Below are 25,253 nucleotides of genomic sequence, written 5' to 3' on the forward strand. Positions count from 1 at the left end.
TTTTTGATACAGCATTTCATAAATCAGTACAGAGTGAACTATTAACATCGAGTTAATAGAAGCAAAAATCTCATTTAAGAGAACATTATTTTAAATCTTAAAAAAAAAATCATAATAAAAAATAATGTTCCTTAGCTCCTTTTCAACTCAATGTTATGAAGAAGTATTCTGAATATTAAAGCTTTTATAGCAGCCAAAAGCTCCATACCCATGCTTAATTTAAACTCACCAAAATTCTGAAAAAAGGCTCAAATTTTTCATGTTGAAAAATTCTGATTTCAGAACAGAAACACTGCATGTGTCGTTTTGGGGACCTATAAGGCCACTTTAACAACTCCTGTGAAATTCTGCACATCAGTTGAGCTCTAATTAGATGCTTTGCTATGATGCTTGTTTACACTACAGTTTTCTACACTGTCTTAAAAAAAAAAAAAAAAAGTCAAGTCAATTGTAACCAACAACAGCAGCAAAGCAGCAAATAACCTATTGCTAATTCTTACTGTGAACATAAATGGGAAAAGACAATCAAGTATTAGCAAATATCACTGCAATACATCTAATATAGGAGTACATTTGTCCAATTTGAAACACGAAGATGCACTTCACTGTTTGCAAATAACACGGTCAAATCAAGACAAGTTGGTCCAGAATTGAGCAGCAATTTCAATTTCAGCACTTTCCAGGGATGTTACACAAGATAACGAAGACCACATGACCCAAGTGAAGAATTACCCTTTTGCAGCATTCCTGTTTTTCACAGGTCTCATATATGAAGTTTTAGTGTTACCATAACATTGTTTAAAACATTACTCAAAAAAAAAAACAACAACAACAACAAAAAAAGCTTCTTCCCATTTACCAGAAGTACATCTGCTCTTTCCATTGATTCAATTACTGCATGTATAAGATCTAAGATTTGTTGACATAGTCCTACTTGTAGTACATTAAAAAAATGCTTATTTGTATGTCAAAGCTTCATTACTTCATTCTGTAAGAAGAGCACTGACAAAGATATATAAACCTTTTGCAGTCCTGTCCCTTCATGTAAATCATACCAAATTCCAAATAAAATTCAAAGATTTGGGTGTTGAAAAGGGGGTTTTGTTTTGGGGCTTTTAGTTCTTATGTCTCCTCTGATAAAAAAAGGACTAAAAGGGATTTAAGTGCAGTTTTGTGAACGCCTCTGGCTCCATCTCTTTATTCATAAATTTAACAAAGGAGGGTAAGCCAAACAGTCACCATCAAGTCATAAGGAACAAGAACATGCCCTGAAAAAGCAGGCAAAATAAACCCAAGTCTGTCACATCTGCTCTTGAAAACAGGTGAGAAGGAAATACAAAGAATGTGTCATTGAAATGAAATATTTCCAGACTAAGGAATCAGACAAAGAGATTCTTATCTTTTCACAAGACAGAAAGAGAATCAGTCACAGCCATTTCTTACAGACTGGGAAAGAAGGCAGAGAGACTGATTTTTGACTCAACACGTTCTTCTTTAAAAAGCAGGAAAAAAAAATAAAGAATACAACATTCAGTGCACAGAAGGTAAACTTCACATACCTCCTAATAAAATCTTATGTTTAATTTAGTTTCATTTTCTTTCTCTGAAAAATACTAATTTCTTTGAGCTTACAAACATCACCACGTTTTTTTTATCTGAAATGTATATTGTTACCCTCTAACCTGTTCTCACAGAGGCAGTGCTCCAGCTGAGGTGTGACTCACATTAAATATAGGAAAACTATCATCTGCTATGATTACAGATGAAAATCCTGTCATATTTACCTTTTAGCAATGACTTCACATTGCAATAGTCTGCAAACAAATGAGTCAGCAACCACCAGGCCTCTTCTGTAAAGATTACACCTATCTGCTTATTCTGTGTTTTACTGTAGACCAGTATTTGTTTCTGCCTTCCCAAATGTAGTTCTTCGCATTTGTTGATTTTGTCTCTTTTCAACTTATTATGAACCACATACTAATTCTGTTTTTAATTCCTTTCAGCCTCAACCAGCTTCATTCAACCAAGCTGCTCCAACTCCCACTGTTTATTTTATTAAGAGAAGTAAGGCACTCGCTGGATTCAACCTATGCGAGCAAATACATTTAGTAAGGTAGAAACAACTTGGGGGAGATGCCTGGCAGACAAAGGCAAGATATGCTCATGAAAAACAAACAGACGTGTGTTTTCTGTAATATAGTTAACGCGGGTGACAATCAGTGCGCTCTCCAGAGCAGGGAATGAGCATTGTTAATACAATACAGAATACAAGGGAAGTTCTCACTTTTAATGTTACTAGAATAAAAAACAGCCATTCTTCATCAGGATGTGTAATCTGAATCCTCAATGTGAGGACATACTAAGATAATTTATTCAAATTCTTACTAAAAGTTCTCGATTTATAAAACACTCAAGGACTTAAAAGGACATTCTTCAGGCTGTAAATTAAAGGATTGAGGCAGACATTTTAAACCAATGTGTTAAAAGAATGCTTTAAAGCAGTTAGGCTGCCAACAGTTTCTTTGGTGAAAAGGGTGGGAGGGGGATTAAAAAGACACTATTAGAGAATAGCAAGAAGTTCAGACAAAACAAAAATTACAAGAGATGAAAGAAAGATGAAAGTGACCTCTGTGAAAGTGTGTCCTACCATTTAAGCTTAAAACTCATGTACTATTTTTGTTTTCCAGAAGACAGACCTAAATCAAGATAAGAGTTACACTTTTTAAACTCTGGTAAACCATACATTGAAAGAAATATACTTTCTTCTTTGCTTTTCATGTGTTTAACACAAACAAAGCATTCTTCCATCACAGGGCCAACAATAGAAAATTGACAACGAAGTCAAGACCACGGCCATATAGAAACAAACTGCTGAGTGGGAGGAGCTGTGCCTTCTTTCACACTCATTCATCAGACTCATTCAGTTGTTCATTTTTTTTTCTTTCTACATTTAAATCCTCTACGGTCTTCTTTCCAATTGGAAAGGTTTTGCTGCATGCGGCTTCAAAGAGATGTTTCTCCAGCATTGAAGCACCATTGCGAAGCCTGGGAGCCATGGCCAACTTACTTCATCTTTCAATGCATTTGCACACAGCCATCTGAACATCAGCATAAAAAGCCTGCACACACCAGACCTCAAGCTGAACCAGAACTAAAGAGAGCCTTTTGCTCAGCAAAGGGATCAAAACAAAGCAGTCAAACAGATTAGGAAACAAAGAGAACTATTGACTTGTCACACTGCATTGCTTATTCTAAAGCAAAATAAAAAGTTACAGCAGATTTGTATCTCTTACCTCTCTGACTTCATGGAGTTGACCGGAACGCTGGCTCTTGGCTCTTCTGGCAGCTGCAGGTGATTTGTGATGGGTGATGGTAACAACAGTTGGCCCACTTTGATTCATATATTTCTGGCCACTAGGAGATGCAGAATTAGCTGTCCCAGGTGGCAGCAGAGATGAGCTTCTACTTCGTGAGGATGAAACGCTCTAGAAGAAGCAACAAAATGTTGGTATTAGCAACCTTTACACAAAAATAATCTGCAGTTCAGGCTACAGGTTTGCACTGTTCTACTTTCCTCACAAATCTCCAGGTTGAGGTTTAATTGCTCAGGACTGATTTATTCCATCTGAAGCATCTACATTGCTCAGCTGGGATCTCCTCAGAGACATCAGGCAACTGCCTTTGTTTCTTGAACTGTCTGAAACTGGCGTCCTCAGAAATCTCCACAAACTCCTGTATCTTAACATGCTGTTAAAATTCCTACAACCATACTTTTTAGGAAAGATATGACGGATTTTTAGGACAGATTAAAACAATACCACCACAAATATCTTCAATGAACTCACTGACCTATAATTTGTCAAATGGTTTAGTGTGAAAAGCAAGAAAAAAAAAATTAATGTTGTTGTCTTTTCACCATGAACAGAGCTGCAGTTTTGGCAAGGCCAATCCACACACCAATTTAACATTACAGTCTGAACCAAAACGTGGCTTAAACTGCAAACAGGTTTTGGAGTAATCTTGGGATGTACAGTAAATACAAAAAAAGGCTAAAAATAAATCTCCAGCAGTGTCTGCAACTTAAATACTATTTTCACACAATCTATAAATTTAGTCTGAACATTAGATGGGAATGAAGAAAGCTCTTCAATCATTTATCGGTGTTACTACCTCAGTTTGTTTTCCGCAGCCAAGCTCCGATACACATTAGAACACTGTGACATATCACATATAAGAGCAATATAAAAAGGCTTTTCTCTTCTATTTAAGCTGCCAATTGCACCTGCAAGTTTAAAATTGAAACAGAATAATTCCTACCTCATAAAACACAAACCAATTCGGAGAGTGACATTTAGGAGGCACTTTAAGAAAGTGAGGTAAATACACAGCGCTGCGGGTGAAAAGCCATTTCATCCCTCCTACAAACTCTGCACAAGTAATGATGGCAGCTTTCAATATTTCTGAGAGTTACTGTGAACGTGGGGGACTATTCTTAAGTCTAATGGCAAAAGCACAAAAGCATTATTTGAGTACAAGCTCTCTGCCTATCCCTTACAAGTCACTCTCGAGCTTTGCAATTTTGTAGTTATTTCATTTTTTAAAAAAAATTAAATGCAAGGTGGACAAGCTCCAGCTAGCACTGGAATTGAAGTCACGCATTATGTTACACCAGTACACTGCTTGTAGACAATTAGGCAGAGTATCTAGCACTAACAAGATGGAGAAGTGAAATATGTTCTATGTTCCCCCCTGCCACCCACCCCCAAATTAGGCATTAGGCTTTTTGAGGCACTGGAAGTGTTAAAAAAAAAAAAAAAAAAAAAAAGGGGGGGGGGGGATATCAAAGTGTCAGTATGTGAAGGGCTGCTACTGCAGACATACTGAGTCCTCATAGCAAAAAGCATTATTCCAGTGGCCTGGATTTACATTTACAAACACTTCCAAGAGTGATGATCTGACTCTGTTTTTGCATTCTTTGCTACCATAACTATTAAGATTACAATAACAGGCATCCACAGAACCAGGCATTGATAAAACCATCCATTCTGCCTGATAATTTACAACTGCACTGAAACTGGATTTGACTCTAAGGCAAAAGATACCTATATGGCATGGGGGTAGAATTTGTTAAGGGCACAGAAGTTTGCTGGTTTTTTTGATTCATCTTCCATGTGAAATAGCATTGTTCAGACTGAACTACAGTTTAAAATAACAGAGGAAAAGGTTTGGGAGAAGGGGTTGAGGGAAACTGGATGTGACTCAATTTCCTTTTTGAGTAAGTTTCACAGAAAAAGGTTATCCCTAGTACGATAGCAGAATATATTTACTATTTTTTTCTTTTCTAAATTGAATAGCATGAGAATACTCCTAAATGACATTTTGGGTGCAGAGAAAGAATAGAATAATTTCATTTTTCAGCATAAGACACACTTATCCTCCAGTTTAATAAAAGTTATTTTTAGAATGAAATCTTCTGAGGATCGCTGAGGTTCTAGTGTCATGCAATCGCAATATTAAAAAACCATGACTGCTACCTTCACATAGCTAAACTGATCATAAAACATAGATAAACAGCAGCAATTTGAAACAGCGAGCCCATCCATTAGTTTCACTTTAAGGAAAACAACATGCTCGGAGAAGTTGAGTTTTATTCCACTGTGATTTTCTTTGGGGGAAAAAATAAGTTACAGATCTGCGAATAATAAAAGTAATATAAAACAAATACGGAAAAACCCATGCACTGTTTCTCTTTAAACACAGAGTCAGGAAGGAATGCTAGGAGAAAAATGGCTTTCAGAAAAAAATAGCTGTCAGAGCTATCTCATGGAACCTGCACGTTTTGAGAGACAATTCATGAATTGACCTGTACGTGTATTTGAAGTTAATATCTGTAACAATTATTTTGCAATTCAATGTTATTTGCTTCAAGACATCATTTCAAACTTTAAAGAGCTGCTTGCAGCTCACCTACAGATCACAACAGACTCCAAGTGCTCCCAGACTACCTGACTGTAGCTCACACCTCCCATTTTCTCTGCCAGTGTCACCTAACACACTATGTTGACACACTGACAAATGACACAAAACCATACTTTCACCTTTGGGAGTCATACATTTGATACTGCACCATTAGGACAAAAGCTGCCAGCTAGCTGCATTTTTTAATTATCTTTGTATCGCAAGTAAGTAATGAACACATTTCCAAGAAGCAGGTACACCCATCATTTTAGAACTCTCTCAATCTGGGTTAGGGTTTTTACTGCAAGATTTGTTGTAGTGCATACCAAGCCATTGGGCTACATCAACTACACTCTTAAACTGTGACCTGAAGCAGACTGAACAGTCTGTGGGACCAGAGTGCTGTTATGGCAGCTTTTCACTACGTTTTGTAAAGGCTGCTTGCAACAGCTGTCGGTGGTGGACATTCATTTAGGGCATGGAGAAGAGAGAATCAGGAAGATCAGCCCATCTAGAGTTTCAGTAGCAAGTGGTACTGAGGAAAGCTGTCCTGCTACAGCAACAACAGGTAACCCCAAATCTCTACGTATAAAATCTCTACGTTTCATGACCCAGCAAGGGCTGAACATACTGCACTGCCAGCTGAATGCCTTGCCCTACAACAGTGTGATGGGATCTATGGAAAGAGCTCACCTCTGCCAGTGAGCCTGTCCTAGAAACCTCTCCCCAGCTCAAGGTAGTCATCAGTCCTATGCAGCACACCGAGTCAGAAAGGTTAGCCATCTAGAACCAGCACATACACCAACAGCCTGTGCCAAGTATCAGAGCCAAATACGTTGGTTTGAATGGCTCCTACAGGTCTGTAAGTTTTCCTCAACTCTTCATTTCCTGTCCCTTTACACCTTGCTTCCAGTTAGTAACCCTGCTTTTCCAAGCAGCGTGCCATAAAACTGCACCAGCCCACTACACAAATCCTCTTGCATCTGATTTGGCATTATTCTTTAGAGGATGTCCATGAAATACAAAACTCAGATGAACTCTACACTAGAACCTCTGGCTACCCATAAAGCTAGCCCTAGGCAAGTCCCCGGGATAGTGAGATCAGTGCAAAACCCTGACTGAAATGACACAAAACCGCAAGGAATTGATGCTAGTAAGGGGGAAGCACATGGAGATGCAAAAACTAGTAGCATACAAAATGTGGACAAATGCTTGCAGGAGACAGTTTCTACAACCACTCAAAAAGCCTTTTGAAGTGGGGCTGGAAGCACCAGACCTGGCACAGACATCTGGACCAGCAGCAGAGCTGTGCCTGTTCATCCCAAGGATGTAGGGATGGCAGCTAAATTCCTTCTGCCAGATTCTTCCCGTCACTTCTGGAAGAGACCTCTCCTGGACTGACATACTCAGCCCTTTACGTACTTTCAAATTTTACAACACGTTGTCAACACCTCTACTCCAGCCAAATACCTGACTCTTCTTTTGCAGAACTTCTCCAAATTGAAAATTGGGAATGGAAAGCATCTCTTCTGCATTTAGACACACAGCCGTGTAAAAATAAAAAAATTCTTTTTTTGTTAAAAATGTTAAAGCTAACATGATGTTTTCCATAGTTAAAAGCAATCTAATTACACACCATACTACAACAGCCATTTTCCCAAAGTCACTCTCCCAGAAAATCAAAGCAAAGACAGTAACTGACAGAGCTTTATTCCTAATTTCCTGCTCTTCCCCCTAGCGCTGCCGGTATGATTGATCTGGACCTTTATTATCCTATCTGGTCTCCTTTGGTCCTACTGCTTTCTGGTTCGTGCATAGAAAAAGAAAATAATGAAAAGACTAATGAAAGGAAGACATTCGCTCTTCAACAATTAGTAATTCATGGTGCCAATAATGAGTCAAGAAGCCCAGAAGCTGAAGCGTCCAAGAGGGATTAGAAATACTCTTTCCTGAGGCCACACTTTACCATAGCTCCAACAGCCTGCCTGCTAATAAAATGAAGCCAATAAAAGAAAAATAAAGGAGACAATAAAAGAGTAATTTGTAACTTGAATTCGTCCTTGCTTTATGAACTAAAACTATCTAAAATATGCCTGGCTAACACAGACTTGGTTTAAGATCTTTTTTTTTAATTCATTGTCCATCTCCAAGATTTAAAAACAAATGACATATGGAGTGCTTCCATTTGGATACCCAAAATCCCAACAATTAAAATAACGCAACTGTAGTACAGTAAGCCCAAACTCTACTAATGTTTCGTGACTCATTTTCCCTGGAGACTGTTCTTTCTGTTCACAGAGAAGCTGAAGTGTTTTTCACCATTTACCAGAAGCAAACAGTTTTGTTTATTTTCAGAAGTAAATGCAATGTTCCAGAGACCAATAAACTAATTTCTGAAGTGATTTGTCATATCTGTTTATGGATGATAATCGTCATCTCCTTCACAGGCACTGTGCCACAGATGGTTTATACAGGAATAATAAATACCGAAATGACATTCCTTTACTTCTCTGCATATCTATATAGCACAGCACCGATCCCTGCATACAGCTTTAGAGCAATGAGAAGTCACTCTCTGTCAGAAAGTAATTACAGCTGAGACACCACCATTCGGTAGCTTAATTCCTATCTACATCTTTTCCAATGCATCCTAAGCAAGCAAATACTGAGGAAGATAAATATGCACAGATCTGTTTCATTTACATTTAGATCATTCAGAAATATTAAAGCTCAAACAACTGAATCTACATAACATCCAAACTGGAGCGTTGCAAAGGGACCAGCTTATGATATGCTTTGCCTATTTGTGTAAAGCTCCATCTACAGCATTAACTTTTCTGACAGATTATTAGTGTGCTTTATCTTCTTTAGGTAAGGCGATACATTTGTCTCCTTTTAAGCAAGAGACTACAAATGCTCATAAAAGTCTTGTCAAGAATCATTTGAGTGTATTCATGTTCAACCCTAAACTCACTTCGCTTTTCTCCCCTTTTTTGTAGAAAGATTTTGAAACCAGACATGTGAGCAACCATCTTCATGCAGCTTCCAAAGAGAGGAAAAAAAAAAAAAAGTGTCAAACACACATCCCCAGCCAAGCAATACGTCCTTCTCAGCCTCACCACTGTGAGGATTTCCAAAGCATGTTTTTATCAGAAGTACCATACTTTATTTGGCTTCTACAGGTAAAGAAATAGGGGAGGAAGTGGAAAAGCATACTGAAGGAAGGAAGAGTAAACTTCCCCAAAAAAGGGAAAACGTTCAATGTTAAGAATCAAAGCTTGTAACTTTCACCAGTCTGGCTTTCTGGAAAGTTATCTTATGCACGTTAAAAAAAAAAAAAAAAACTCAGGGAATAATCTATTTGGAAAGTGAAAGACAACTCCATGGTCATGCATTACTAAAGGCAAGAAGAAACTCAAGAAACTGAAGAGGGGTCTCCAAAGATCCATGAGGGCCATTTTTTCAGCTGTGGAGAAAAAAGTACTCATCTGCCTCAATGATTTGAGAAAAGTGCTGACTTCCAGGCATTACTACGGGTGCTGTTTCATAGTTACTGAGAATATGCTACTGCAGTTGCGGCCTTCATTCTCCACCATCTCTCCACGCTGGCTCCGAGGCCCATTTGAGCCTACTGACAATGAGTTCAGGGAGTTAAATTAGAAGAGAGACAGAAACACAGACACAAAGAAGGGCAGCAAAGCTGGTGAAGGGTCTAGAGAACAAGTCTTATGAGGAGTGGCTGAGGGAGCTGGGGTTGTTTAGCCTTAGAAAAGGAGGCTCAGATGAAATCTTATCACTCTTTACAATTACCTTAAAGGAGATAAAGCAAGGTGGAGATCATTCTCTTCTCCCAAGCACCAAGTGATAAGACAAGAGGAAACAGCCTTAAGTTGTGCCAGGGGAGGTTTAGGTTGGATATTAGGAAAATCTTCTTCACTGCAAGGGTTGTGAAGTATTGGAACAGGCTGCCCAGGGAAGCAGTTGAGTCACCATCCCTTGATGTCTCCAAAAAACATGTAGATGCAGAGCTTAGTGACATGGTCTAATGGTGGACATGGCAGTGTTAGCTAGAAGGTTGGACTAGATGATCTTAAAGGTCTTTTCCAACCTAAATGATCCTAAATTTCTCTGCTCCTTTAGCTCGTCAGACTGCCTCTCCAAAGTTATAACTGTCATCAGATCCTTGACAGTCCCTCATAGAGACAAGCAGTCACCACGTTGGCTCAGTTTTAAACATAAAGCCTGAAATTAAACCAGAGTAAAGATAGTTTCTGGCCAGATTCATTCTTGCCATTCTCCACCCAGGAGGGCTTTACTCTGTGGTGCTGCTGGAAGCAGAGTCACATCTCCAGCTTCCCTTAGATCAACACTCAGCTGATTCCTCAGCAAGCCAGTTGGGGAACCAAATACTTTTTAGCAGGATGGGGCTTTTGCTGTTTGATGCCCAAGCTGCTACAGGCCAGGAACACAACGTAGCCTGCACCAGAGGTGGCAGCAGATGGAAGGGAATTGGACTGCCTTGTATAGCTGCAGGGAATCAGCAGATGGGTTGAAGTGAGATGTGAAATCATACCACCCAGTTTTAGCAGCTCACTGGCCAGCTCCAAGCCAGAAGCTGGAACAAGGAGGCATCTGCCTCTTTATTCTAGCACAAACTGAAGCTGAAAGTTTCCACCTCATCACAATTTAAGACACAAGCTACGTCACAAGATAAAGATTTCTGTTCCCTACTATGTTCCTGATACACACTGAGAAATACAAGGGTTACATGCCAATCCAGCAACTGATACATACATGTATGCTGAAATTAAGAGCTGGTATAAAAAGCTCTCTCTATGTATTTAGAAGTGGTTTTACAGCCACCATCATAAAACAGTGAAGAAGAAGGGATATGAAACAGGAAAATACGTGAGCTTTTGAAAATTCATGGATATAAGATTATTCTTGAAAGTTACTGGAAAAATCACGTATAGGGCTACTACTTCTTGAATTCATTCTCTCTCTCTGAATTCCAATTTGACTAACATTTTTAATTAAGATTCAGACAATCAAATTGACTTAACATAGTCTTAAAAACACACACACACAAACAAGAAAGAGCAATCCTTATCCAGACACAGATGACTTCTTCCAGTACAGCATGATTTGGCACTCTGTAGAGGTTGAGAGTTCTGTAATTAAGCAAAATGAAATTTGTATAGCAATACTGAGAACATTAAAAACTATCCTACAGCATGGGTATTATTTGCCAGAGCACATTATCCTTTTACTACTTTTTTTTTTAATCATTAAGATGTAAAATTTAATTAAAGTAAAGTGAGAGACTTAGCCTGTCTTCTATATGCTTGTCAGTTGTATAGCTCACCTTTGGACCATATTTAGACATTAGTATGCAAGCAACATTTTCATACAGCTTTTTTTTTTTCCACTGCTCTGCTTAATGTCCTCTACCATTCCAGTCCCCAACAGAAGTTTTAAAGACTGAAAGTCATACAGTAACATTGCAAGAAATGAAAAAAAAAAAAAAAAAAAAACACAGGAATGGTGAAGACTTTTTTTCTTGAAAACTCTCCCTGAACAGTATGTTGCTTTATTTGACTCAAATATAAGCATACAAAGAAATCACGAACAAGCTTATTTGAAGTATAAACATTACAGTATTTCTATTTACAGAATGCCACCGTTATTAGTGTACTATAAAAGCTGATTTGTGAAATAAAAACACAACATATAACTACACAAGAAGGGGATAAAAGTCAGATTCAGATTTCACTACGTGGCTGCTTGCACCTGCAGGAGTTCAGAGGAACTTCAGTAAAGGGACACATAAGTTTTGCAAATAGATTATGAAAATTATTGTAGGATATTGTTATTAGGGAACATTGATGGCATTGCATAGTGTACATATAAACAAAATACATTGTGAATAGTACTGGGCCACAGTTATATAAAAATAATATTTAACTACCCAGTTTAAGAATGGAAAGAGTCTACTAAAACAAGTTATTTATTCTCCTCAGAAAAGGCTTTTATGAAACCAGAATTGCTTCCTGACAAGTCATCATCACTCAACAAGAAGAAGAAAAAGCTTTTATTTTACTTCAGACACTTCAGTGAATGCTGGTCTCTTAAAAACACCATCTAGTTGTTCAGTTAACATATAATCAATATTCTCTAGATCCTGGGGGCAGAGCAAGCAGGAGTCCTTTCTACCTGCAGTTATATGCATTTATTTCTTTACTTATATAGCAAACAATTTATCTTTTTTCATTATTGTAAAGATGTCATTAGAAGTGTTTAAAAGACTGAAGATGAGAAGAGGAGGTGTTTTTGTTTTTTTTTTTTTAAGTGATTTTTAGTATTTATGCTAAAAGTACACACAACATAAATACAGTAACAACCTGTTCCTCAATGTGTATTGTCATCCCTTCCACCTTCAAAGTGCATTCTAATTTGAACAGACTCATGTCATTTCTACTTGGAGGCAGGGAACACCCTCCACTCATCATTCTGCTATTTTTAAAAGTACTTGTCCAAAATACTTGTCTGTCTGACAACAAAAATTCGGACATCACTTGTAAAGAGATAATATTAATCTTCATTTGATGGCCTCTTTCAGATTTGGTAAAGATACTGAAAACTGACCATTGTTAATACCTACCTGAAGTTTCTATAGTAAGAGCCATTAAATCTTACAGAATTGAATAAAACTAATATCAGCTAGCACTTTAAGTACTAACAGGGCACTACACAGGTATTTATTACTGAATGGCTGACACAACCTTTCAATAACTACCTATTGACTTCATAGTCACCTAATGAACTTCATCAATTTCCCATGAATTGGACAATGTTTATTTATTAAGAAAGCTCAATTGACTTAAAGAAGTCTATTCTAGCTAACAAGGAATTACAACTTGCTGCTTTTATTCATAAATCTTGAACCATGAACTCACAAAGTATGGCAGCCACTCTATCACCCAGATTACGCTGTTCTACACCTACACCACCTCAAACATAGTACTTACTTCTCCCTCTGAATTATTTACCTTAGAATTACCTTCCTTGTGATGTTTGGCACAGGATCGAAGCTGAGTGATCCAGTATTGTTTCTCCTTTGCATCAGCAGCTAGAACAAAACCAAGAGAATGCAGGAGATCACAAGTGAACTGATGCTTTTTTTTTTTTAAATGCATTTAGATCTGTGAAACCTCTACACTCAGGCTGTCAATCAGCTACCAGACAAGCTACCAGTTCCCCAGATACTTCAGTCCTTCTTTTCTAACACAGTTCAACTAAATCTCTCTTCAAACCTGTATGTCATTCATATGCCACTGAAAGGTACAAGAATGAAAACTGCATCCCCCAAACCATCTTTGAGAAACAGGTTTAAAAAGCAGTGATAAAATCTTCTGCACTCTGTATCAGGTGGTTCCTTTATAACTTTACTAAATATACTCAGGAGTGTCTTTTTTTAAAGAAAAAAAAAGCACTAATGCAGTAGTCCTAATTAACAATATCAGTACAGAAGTGGATAATTTCAGTATTTTCTTCTACTTCCTCTGCTATTAAATATCTTGATAGTTTTTGACTCATCATAAAAAATATTTATTGAATTTAATCAACTTCATATATCTGACTAAATTAAAAACAGCAAATTGTAAGTGTTTAACAATCTCGAGTGGGTGGAAAAGCATGACAACAAACCAAAAGTGTTTATGATTTCTAATGTGCAAATCCCCAAATATATTTAGTCTCCTCGCTTGCTTCTGTGTTTTGGTTTTGCATATAAAACGATAACATCTCTTCATTCACATTTCTATAGCTCTACCACAGGGAGTCCTGCTTAGCCAACTGAAACTGGTCAGAATAAACTAATGCAATTTTGAACTTTTGTAACGCTCTATTACACACCACCTTTTTTTTTTTTTAATTTGTCTATGAACTAGTTTAATATGAATGTATCTAAATCAATCAACCATACTGAAAATGCTTGAGAATCTTTTTTTTTTAATATTTTTTTTTCTTCCAAAGTAACTTTTACATACCCTATAGTCTTTATAGTATTTGGGAACAAAGGAAGGCAAAATTTAATACCTATTAAAGGTATGCTAGGTGTAATACTTATCAAAGATATGTTAAATTATTCCAAGGACAGAGTATCTTAACAGCTTTCCACTGGCATCTTCCCTTCTTGAATTCAACAGCAGATTCCTCACTGCACTTGATCAGGAGGATGGTGGCACAAGAGAACAATGTAGAACTGAAATGCTATGATGTGGACAGCAATGAAAACAGCTCCTCCTTCCTTCAGGAGCAAAGTAGACACACTGTACAATCAGCATGCCACTCTAAGAGCTTACAGAATGTATCCTGAGGTATCTTCCAGCCCTGAAAGCTTGTGTGTTGTAAATCCACACGTACTTAATTTCAGATTACTGTTACATTGTGTTTTATAGTGTAGTATGGAACAACATAGCCATAAAGCCCCTACTTTATGACAGTATAGGGAAGTAAGAGAGAAATGAGAGAAGAGACACAAGCAAGAAAGGGAGAACAACTCAGCTGGTACTTCAAGCAGCACTGTACCTCTCAACTTAAATATCTCTCCGTTAGCAGAGTAGACCACCAGCATGTGCGGCACTTCGTCACTGGGTGATATTATAGCTCCAGCTAAAGACAAGGTTCCTCGAGGCTTCTGGTTTTTACTTTGTTCATTCACAAAATACTGCAGAATCCCCGTCTCAAAGTCCAGCACAAAGTACCTGTTCAAAGAAATTGCAATCATGTAATATTTCTGTTACAGGGCTTTTCATGCATTTACTTAGATGAGCACAAATCAATCTTAAATCAAGATCACAAACAAACAAATTAGGTTAAAGTCATCTTCGGTAATAACTCAATTTAATAAGGTACTGCTATTTTGATTAGTTGCTTTTTTTTTTAAGGGCATGTTTCTGAAAGGAATGCGTGTTTCTTTCAGATTCATGGTGAGGATCATACTCAAGACATAAAAATAAGGAAGGGAGGTGTTCACTGAAGAGATTGCACAGAAGATGTATGAGACAGTTTCTTTTTTGATGTTTTCTTTATTGCATTTATAACCTTGATATATATGCTAATTTTCCACAACTAGGCTTTTGAAAAGGCAACGCTGTCTTTGCAGAAGGATGAGCACAATTAAAGGCACGGTATTTTTCACTTCTGTGATCATACTTCACATGCAGAGGTCATCATTGTAATTTGGAAAACTGACGAAGGGAAATGAACATTCAGATCCCATTCAACACCAGGTAGGAAGCACAAATGACCACCTACAAGAAAACAACTAGGAGGAAAGAGAAACAGAAGTCTAAATTCCGTGTGGTCACTCTGCTAACAAGTTCTAACAAGGAAAAAAAAAAATAACTCTGATCACGTATTTAGGAGCAGGAAACATTCAGCCAGTTAAAAAACAGTAGCCATAAAGATAAATCAAATAAAGAATAAAATAAAGCATAAAATTTATACTTTGATAAGCATTTATTTTTTTTAAATAATAAAAGGAATAAAATAATAAAAGATCTAAAAAAATAAAAGGTAAAAGTAGCCATTCAGAATCACGGTACGTTGAGGAGAAAGGGAAGCACCGATGGATGGAGAGCACAGGAAGTTCAGGAGTAGAAAGTGCCTAAAAACTTTTGCAGTTCGTTGTTCTGTACTGACAGAGACAAGCGATGGACTACACAAATAAAGCATACATGGAAGATACTGAGTTGGAAGATCATCTAATTTTTAAACTGGTTGTTTTTGGAACATTTTTTGTAGGGTTCCAAGCAAAACCTTGGGAGGTTGAAACAATGAAAGCAAATGCTTCATATAATGTAAAGAGAATACATTTAGAGACAACTGTACACAAAAATCAGAGTCCTGAGTTGTCTTTATACTAAGACAAACACCATGGCTTGTTTGTAAGGCGCTGACGTTTTGCCCCAACCCTGCTCTGTTAGGAAGGGGCAATGGTCTCGTCTCACTGAGGAGCAAACAAGCAGCTTCACCCTGCTCCAGGCTTCCCTCACCCCGTTTTGACGAACACAAGCCATCCCACAGTAAGCCAGCTGCTGGGATCGTAGGATCATTTATGGTTCTCCACACACTAGAGTGAATATGACACAGTATGACCTACCCCCTTCGTTCCTGCTAAAAAGAATAGTCCTAACAAATTGACTAATACCACTAACATGGGCATTTGGGATGCATTACTTGCTATTGATCCTATAGATGGGACAGTTCATGTGAATTTGTGTACAGAAACCGTGACTAATCAGACTTCTGTAACGCCGCATGCCCCAGAGCTGCTCAGGTTCCTGCATTACCTTGAAAGCGTCGTTTTGTCTCAGCCCTTTTTCAATATCCCCATATGAAGAACACCTCTGAGGTTTCCCTCACAGAATATTTCCAGGACTCTCTTCACAACCTACTGAGGTTCTTGGTGTTCTTTGCTGCTTCTCTTTTTTCACCTTAAATGAGGCTGGGCCTGATGCAAGCAATCATTGCCTAAGACTTACAGAGCTTCAGACATTTTGGTTGGGCAATCTTCCTTTACCAGCCTTTACTCAGAACTCTACTGTCTCCACAACAGAACAAAGATCACTTTCACCATAAATTATTCACACATTAACAACCCGTCCCAAATAATTTTAAGCTACTGCATCATTAACCCTCACTTCTGCCCTGACTCCATCTCAAAAATCTCCCGTAAGTGCCCTCTGCATCCCTTCCCTCACTTAACAAATGGCAACCCTCTCTTTTGTAACCATGAAACATCTTTTCGCCTTCTCTTTACAGAGTTTACCTTCACAACATAAAAAAGGACCACAGCTAATAGCAAGCTGAATGCCAACCAGCACCATGTTTTCAACAGTAGCTTTAAACACAAGGAGGCCCTAAACAGGAATTGCCAACATTTCAGGAGATTATCTTACTGCCTTTTATTACGTCAGTCCACAACCTTCACGTTTTGGTTGGCTTTTAAGTGATTTTACAATACTGCTTTCCCACTTACAAAGCATTTTTCCCTCTTCTGATCGCTCTGTAGGGAGAGATGATGCACTTAACTGTGGGGGAAAACAGCAGAATTTGAAAACACAATCAAAAAGTCTGACTGTACATTTCACAGTACGTTTTCTTTTCACTTACCCTCAGTTTTACCTTGCCTGTTTTAGGAATAGACAGAAGGGATGCTGTGCCCCTGAAAATACCTTTGCTTGACCCTAGAGCAAGTGTTTCTTTCCATCCAACTGACAAGTTTCCAGTTTTCAGTTCCTTTGGGTGTAGCAAACAACCCCAGGCTTCATACATCGTCATGTCCACACTGAGCTTGTGGAAACCCTCACGATAATTGTGTTGTCCTTTAGTGTTCCACTTATTTCAGCCTTGTTATCAGGCCATGTTTTATCAATTCCTATGCTGTAAGTCATCGTTCTTCTTACTGCAGTACAGCTCCACAATTAGGAAAAGCAACAACAGTAAAGGAAAAAAATAAAATTAAAAAAATTTTTGAAAGATTAAAAATCTTTCCTATCAAATCCAAGGAAAAAAGATCCTTTGAGTCTATTAGAATAGAGTCTATTAAGCTACATCCACACCATGAGCACTTCAGCTCAAATCTTTTCGCACTAGACCAGCAAAGCACTCCCAAAATGAACATAAGCTCCACAAAAACGTGCTTTGCATTGCCATAAAGCTTCCCCCGAGAAGGAAAGCAGCCATGCAGGCACAGAATACACCTTTACCCGTATAATGACATCCTACACTAGTGACTTTTGCAATTCCTCATACAGAGATGGCATCCTGCCACACCCTTGTCATCACAGCTACAGCAGAAGCGTTAATTTGACCTCCTAGCCAACCATAACCTATTTTATGTATAGTCTCAGAAAAAAAAAAAAACAGAACATTACCATCAGGCTTCTACCTTCAGTTTTTTAGTGCCTGCAATGATGTCTCAGCTGCCTGTAAGTATGCAGCACGTTTTCAGTACAACCCCAGCAGTAATCCTAAAGGGGGAAAAAAGTAACCAGTTCTCACAAGCCTCCACACTGCCCTCTCCAAGTACCCACCCTGCCTACTTTGTTGTCCCAGATGAATCAGGTTCTATGCCTGCCAACTTTGAAAGCCAGAAGAGAAAAACAGAATCAGCTACAGAAACAGAAGGCCTGACTGCTCAACAAAAACTGGCTGTGTCAACAAAATAGCTTTCCTGTGATTTTCGAGAGGCCAACAGCTCAGGAATTCCTTCTTCAGAGTCATCCATCTTGACCGTGACCTTGTACATGTCACAAGGAAACAAGTGTTTGCTTTGCAAGAGTTATGGGTGGATGCACAACACCCCTCTTCACCTTTCGGGCAGCCATATCTCAAAAAAAAAAAAAAAAAAAAAAAAAGGAAAAAAAAAGATAGGAAACTGTACAGGCAACTACAGACTCAAAGAGAAGCGGGGGGATGATGCACTTTGAAAAACTTTAACAGGGCAGAAAGGAGCCAGGAGAAGGAATGAGGAATTAAATGTTTGAGTCAAGCAGTGTGAGACTTCCACAGGAAGGAAAAAAAAATCTGAAAAAGATAAAAGAAACAGAAAGAGCTTCCAAAAACATTTTCTCCTGTCAGAGAACAAATGATGATCCAGTTAAGACCATCACAAAAACATGGGAGAACTGGAGAGCAGGTTCTTTCATTAGCTGAAGGTGGAAAAGCTATATATAAAGCAGGGCAACAGAGAAAGAGTGGTACATGCCCCATTTTAGGAGCCTGATTGAACTGTATGAAAAGAACGGGGCTATCTTTTAACTGGAGTTCCCGAAGCCGTTTGTCCCGCACACCAGGGAAATAACAGCAGGAACGTCTCCAGAACCGATTAATCTTGCCACCTTATCCTCTATTACTTCACTGAGCTTGCTCACGGAGCACACATTTACCCAGGACACTGGATTTCTGTAATTAACTTCCAGATTAACATTGACAAAAACTTTACTACGCTGTTAAGGGAACAGGCAGGCAGGGGGGAGCAGAGCTGAGTTATCTGACAGCAGACATAGGAATGATGAGCCACAGAGAGACCAGGAAATAACTGCTACTGGCACACACTGCCCAAATATTGCTTAGTTTTGTTCTGATACCGAAACCAGACAAAAATCACTGATTTTTATTATTGAGATTCATTACAAGAGGCCACCTAAAGATGAGCTGGAGCACGATCGATTTATTGCTCCAACAAATCAGCGCTACTTAAGCACTGCTCAAAGCAGATATATAAACCTGTAAGCAAGCAAAGGCAGACCATTTCATGGAAGAGATGTCCTGAAGAACGGATTTCTTGCTTTAACCTCAAATCCGTTCAGAAAACGGCAGCTTCCTGCTCCTCTGGCCCAGCCTCCAGCTCACCAGTTCCCCTCAAGCTCCTGGGATGCTCTGTGGCTATTCCCCCGATCCTGTTCCTGCCACAGCCCTCGCTGCAGCCCTTCTGTTCTCCTCCCGGCCATTTTAGCAGCAGAGAAACCCAATCTGCTGTTAATCTCCTATCATGGGATTAACCCTGAGATGTCCCCCTCATCCCCAGCATGCAACATCGCAAAACGGATTGATGGCATTTCTGCATTTTGCTCCTGAATTACCTTAAATTCAACTGATTGATGAAAGCATGCCTACCATCTAGAGGTACACCACGTAATAAATGAATGGAAGAGGTAGCTTGCATTACTGTCCACTAGATATGACAGGGTATTTTCACACATTTAACTTCTCATTATCCACAAATGCCTCACAGCTGAGTACATCAACCAGATCCAGATGCTTTACCAACAGATATCAATTACCAGACCAAATATTCAGCCACGCTCAGCAAATGGGAATTTTATTGCTGTTCTAGCAAGTACAAGCCTGACACTGCTAGATTTTTTTTAAGTTACTCCTGATGATGATGCTTGATGCTTTATTTCTATTTTACTTGCCATATTTCAAAACCATCGCTCTCAGATTAAAACCCAGGTCTTATGAATTCTGTAACTACCTGACTTAATTTTAACCCTCCTAAATTGCATTCCTACCTGCTTTGTCTGTTCACCTTTACAGCCATTTCTTTAGAAAAGAAATAAAAATAAAAACAAGGTCAAGCAGAACAAGGACGATGCATTAAGAAACACAGATATGTTGCTTTCTAAATTCCTGGAGGGGAAAAAAGAGACTCAAACACTGTACAAATTAACTACTTCAACTGGATTTTTGCATTTATTGCTGGTTTTGTTGTTGTTGCATTTTTTTTCTTGTATGTTTGTTTTTGTTTTTTTAATATCTATATAGTGAACAGATGGGAGTTTACCTTTCAGTTCCCCATTCAAAAAGAATTTAACAAAAAGCAGTAACTGTGGTTTCAGTACTGATAAAATGCTTGTGGTGTATTAGGAGACAAAAATGTTCTCCCATCAAGACTGTCAGAGGACAAGAGCTGTACATTTTTTGCTGAGAAAATTCTTACATTCCCAAAACTGTCCCAGTTTGAGGTAATCCGAAAATACCCCAAACTATCAGGAGTTCATGATACGAACATTTCCCATAAAATTTACTCGCCTCACTGGTTTTAGGAAATACCAGTTTCACATTTCCAGTTAAATGAGGCATTTCAGCATTCTCATATGGAAATGCACACCTTAAAAAAAATTAAAAGTCCCAACATTTTAGGGATTTCAACATTCAGCTGTACGTCTGTAACATGGTGCGCTGCCCACTGAAGCTTTCAGATGCATGACTGCTGCATGCAGAGGTATGCTCCTAGCAGAAAAACATCCCTTAAAATAGCAGCATTCTTTTCTCCTCTTATTCTGAGCACATCCCAGTAACTAACAAACTATCTGGAAATGTATTTTCAACACTCTATAATCACAGGAAGTTTTCAAGGTAATGCTACTAGTTCTTTCCATTGTGCAGTGTATTTCTAGTGATTTGAATTCTCCCCACACCCATCCTCCCCAGCTAAACCAGTTTTCAGGTCCAGATTTTGTATAACTTTTAGTGTGAATTTCTAACACGATAGAGATTTGGGGTTTGTCTGCTTGTTTTTAAATATATAAAAGCTTTTTGCAATTGGACAACTGCAATCCCAGTCAGAGCTTTATTTATGGATGTTTCTCAATCTGATAAAGCCTCAGCCCGCCTTTGGAAAGCCACCTTGGATTAATTACTTCCCTGGGATCATAATCTAGTCTGCACTGGAATCCATGCTTCATAGCAAGACTGTGCCTAATCCCAGGGGTAATCTGTTTAAAACTCATACAGCTAACGCACAGTACCACAGACAAACCTTTTAACTAAAGACAAAATCTTCCATAATCTCCAAACAATGGCATGTTTCTTCATAATAAAGTGACCTAACCCAGCAGCTACTTCTGGATGGAGAAGCACGCTTGGTATCTACAGCAGGATAGATGGTTTCAGAGGAATGAACTTTTTCTCTAAGCTCCACTTTAGCTCTTCCCCAGACACACCTTCTCCTGAAGTCTCATAATACAGACTTTACAACCTACTTTTTATTTTGCAGGTTGTTCAGATGAAATAATTTGATTTGAAGCAGCACAAAGTCTTTACTCTGATATAAAACCCTGGCATGCAACATCACCTTCTCTAGCATTGTTACTTGTCTAAAAAATATGGTTGTTAAAAAAATACATGTAATAAGAATTATACGATAGAGAGTAAATGACTGTGTCAAAGAAAGGCAAAGTTTATGGCTCTAATGACTGAAAGAAATGTCAGATAGAAATATTTCATTTTTAGGAAGCTGTACCTTGTCAGGCCATCTTGGAGACATTTATGCAACTACTTAACTCTTTTTTTCCCCCCTTTTAAGCCCTAAGACTGATCGAATTATTGATGACAATGAATATAACGCCTGGCATACACTTTTCATAATCAAGGGATTTACTATTAAAAATCACCTCTGAAGATATCACTCAAAGACCGGCGGTTGGGAGAGCTCGCTTACGTTTCAGTAAGTGTTGAGCATCCTTTATTCACTGAGGTTATTCCATTTATAGTTTCCTAACAGAAAATGTAAAAATTGCAGTGTTCATTAAAAAGCTTACCGACTTTGAACGTCTGAATATTTTGAACATTTGAATAAAACTCAATTTTTAAAAGTCATTTCTCTGCATTACTGTAATTGCATACTAATCAAGCTGAACTGCAATTTGCTCGATACTTTTAGAAGTGTTTTACATCTAAAGTGGAGATGAGAAATAGAGGAAGCATTATCCACAGCTGATGGAAGGAGAGATTGTTCTGTCTTAAATAAGTCCTTATTGCTTTGTCAAGTCCTACTCAATTTCTAAACTACTAGGTAAGCCCACTTGATGAACCAAAATGTCCCTTGCCATCTGCAGGAGCTGGAGCTGCTACTAGGCAGCTCATCGGTTCCTCAAGGTTTATTTCCCCTGCCAATTACCTCCCCCAGTTCAGCAGTCTGAAATCCTACACTGTCAGCAAACGTGTGGGCAAGTACGGTGCCCAAATTTTATTTAAGTAAGAAGAGATAGCAGTAGGTAGAAATATATTACCAGTTTTTTGAATTGCCAATGGAGTTGCTGAGGGGTTGCGTTTTAGGGAAAATAATAGGCTTAAACATCATGCATCTATTTTCACTAATCAGATTCAGAATTCATGCGGATTTGTGGGAAAGTGCATTAATTGTATGAATCTGTGCTTCTGCACAACACTGTCACGTTGAAGGACAGCAAGTTAGTGGCAAGCACACAAACAAAAGGTATACAGCTGCGGCTGGCACCATAAACAGCACTTAGAGCTCACACCCCACTGAACTGGCCACCTGCCCCGTGCTATTTCGTGTCATTTAGCAACCCTTCCCACCTTCCTTTTTTATTTCTTCTAAATTTACTACGATTTAATAATTAAGCAGGCTCCAATTCTGTACCCCAGATCAGAGAGAAAAGACTAACAGTGACATAACTGGGGGAATAACTGGGCCAGGACGATCTTAATTACAATATTATCACCCACCTTGATTCCGATTGCAGATTAAAAATAGAGTTTGCAGCTAGGAAAATGCGTTTTTCATTTATAAGGAAAACAACCATGATAAAGTAAAACAAGAACAGAGTACCTCCGTGTCACTCTGATTAACCTGACTGGAAGGAAAGGAAGTTAAGCTTTAAAAGACGCAAAGCTAAAACACACAGAAACCCTGTACCAGAGAGAACAAGTTACACACAAACTCCACATCCTACATTTGGACAACAGCTCCCCTGCTGCAAGTCTTTACGCAGTACTGGTAGCCACCAGAAATCAAGCTCTCCGCTTTTTCTGTTTTCCCAAAATCCAGCTAAAGTGGGTTTTACATTTAGTTTTTACCTAGCCATCCCAAGAGGATTGCAAAGAAATACAACGCACGATCTTTTATAACATCCATAAATCAATCAAATGTATCCATCTGACAGCCTGGTTCTCCTGTGCATAGTGGCAGAGTAAGAAATTCATCTGTCTTGTCCACACAACACACACACCAAAATGGTCTGGAATTGCTGGGTTTGTGTCAGCACGACCACAGAAACATGCAGGTTGGAAAGCAACTCTAAGTCCTGCCATGAAGCAAAGTTTAAAGAAAACCACATCCCACTGAATGCGTGTCTGACAACCAGATCTAAATCACAATTTTATCTCAAAATACTTACTGTCATCCATAATCCAAATTCGCCGCTATTTGTAGCTACTAAATTTTGGCGATGCCAAACATATGCACAGCAGAAAAAGGCTGCTGAACAGAAAATACCATCTATCAACTTGAAATACCCACACACCCCGCTCCTTCTTCATCCTTGGCAACTAAAGCCTGTCACCTGAACTACATTCAGAGAGACAGATGCTACTCCTAGGACTGAAAAAGTACGAAGGAAGGAAACAGAAAGTCTTCATCACAGGTGCCTCCTGCACAATAGCTTCCACTCACCCCATCCTCAACTTCTATTTACATTAACTATTAACAAATCAAATAACTAAGGCACTGAGAATGACCCCAAACACCAGCATGAACGCTGAAGCTGAGGAAGAGACAATTGCTGGCTGAAACGACAGCCCAAACACCTCCAGGTGGAAATCTGGGGAAATTATTCAGGTAATCAAGACCACAAAATGGACTGCAAGTAGAAGTAGCTCAAATAACAAGGAGATTCAGGCTTCAATTAGAGCAGCTGTAGGGTAGTTTCAGCTACTTTAAGTGCTGCTTTTTGCTCGATTTAACAGCGAGAGAACGGAAATTAGGAATAACATTCAGTCTTGGCTTGAGCCAATTACACAAAGAAAAGGCATCGGTTGTCTCAGCCCAGAAGTCATTTGGGCTCCAAGGTCTCAGAATTAAACGCCAGGGAAATTCTCTATGCAGGTGAACCCTAAGGGGTCGGCTCCTCCCAGGTGAATATGCTCCTGTGGACAGCAGTGACAGCACAGTTGTAAGTTGACCTGCATATAAAGAATGTGGAGTAAATATCAATGCGAGCAAATTGGTCAGTGGAGGTCTTTCCAACCCATTTTTGCAGCTTGCTGGAAATCGAGGTTGCTTTTACACACTCTTGTGTGTAAGAACTCGGAAGTCACAGAAAAGGAATCTTAAATCATGCAACTGAATTATAAATTGTATGCTGTAAAGTCTGCACTATTTTGTATATAGGAATTATTGAAAAATATTTAAATAACAGAATTGTCTTAAGTCTTACTTAGCTCTTCCCTCTTTTTTAAACAAAATACAAAATGTTAGAGGGGATTCGAAAAAATAAATTAATAAAAGATGACACCAACCTAGAAATTTTCAATAGAAATTACTGAAAATTAAAGCAGTCTCTCATGTCATGGTTTGTGGAGCTAGAACCTCAGTTTTATCATGACCACTGTGCTGCCAACAAGTAAGGTTTAATTTACAGAGGAGAGGAAGGCAAGAAATGAAGGAATGGGCACGTAGAACAGTTTGGCCATGGGATGTGCCAAGAGGTGTTCAGTAGATTTACTTAAAACTAAATAAAAAGAATACTGAAGAATCCTATTAACACTACAGTCAAGAAAAAACACTTTTTAAAAAAAAAAAAAAAAATCATGAAACCATATCATCTGAGGGCTGTTTTAATGACATCCTGTTTTGCTGTAATTATCAGCATGGGCAGAAATACACAAAACAATTCTGGTGCTTTTGTTTTTCTCATCTGGTCTATCCCATTTCCAACACTACTAAGAATCATAAGTGATGGTGTATGGTCTGAAGT

General features: G+C 38.5%; 1 protein-coding gene across 3 annotated transcripts in view; it reads right to left on the minus strand.

The window, feature by feature from the left end:
* Positions 1 to 25,253, minus strand: part of OSBPL10 (oxysterol binding protein like 10) — a 110,775-nt gene that overhangs the window by 65,231 nt on the left and 20,291 nt on the right. For all 3 annotated transcript variants that reach the window (XM_068674459.1, XM_068674458.1, XM_068674460.1), the window contains exons 2-4: positions 14,548 to 14,723; positions 13,008 to 13,087; positions 3,294 to 3,485 (exon numbers count right to left, since the gene is read on the minus strand). In XM_068674459.1, coding sequence (XP_068530560.1) covers positions 3,294 to 3,485; positions 13,008 to 13,087; positions 14,548 to 14,723 — 448 coding nt within the window. The remainder of the gene's footprint in view (positions 1 to 3,293; positions 3,486 to 13,007; positions 13,088 to 14,547; positions 14,724 to 25,253) is intronic.

The sequence above is a fragment of the Anas acuta genome, chromosome 2, assembly GCF_963932015.1.
Source record: "Anas acuta chromosome 2, bAnaAcu1.1, whole genome shotgun sequence".
In the NCBI taxonomy this organism is placed as follows: Eukaryota; Metazoa; Chordata; class Aves; order Anseriformes; family Anatidae; genus Anas; species Anas acuta.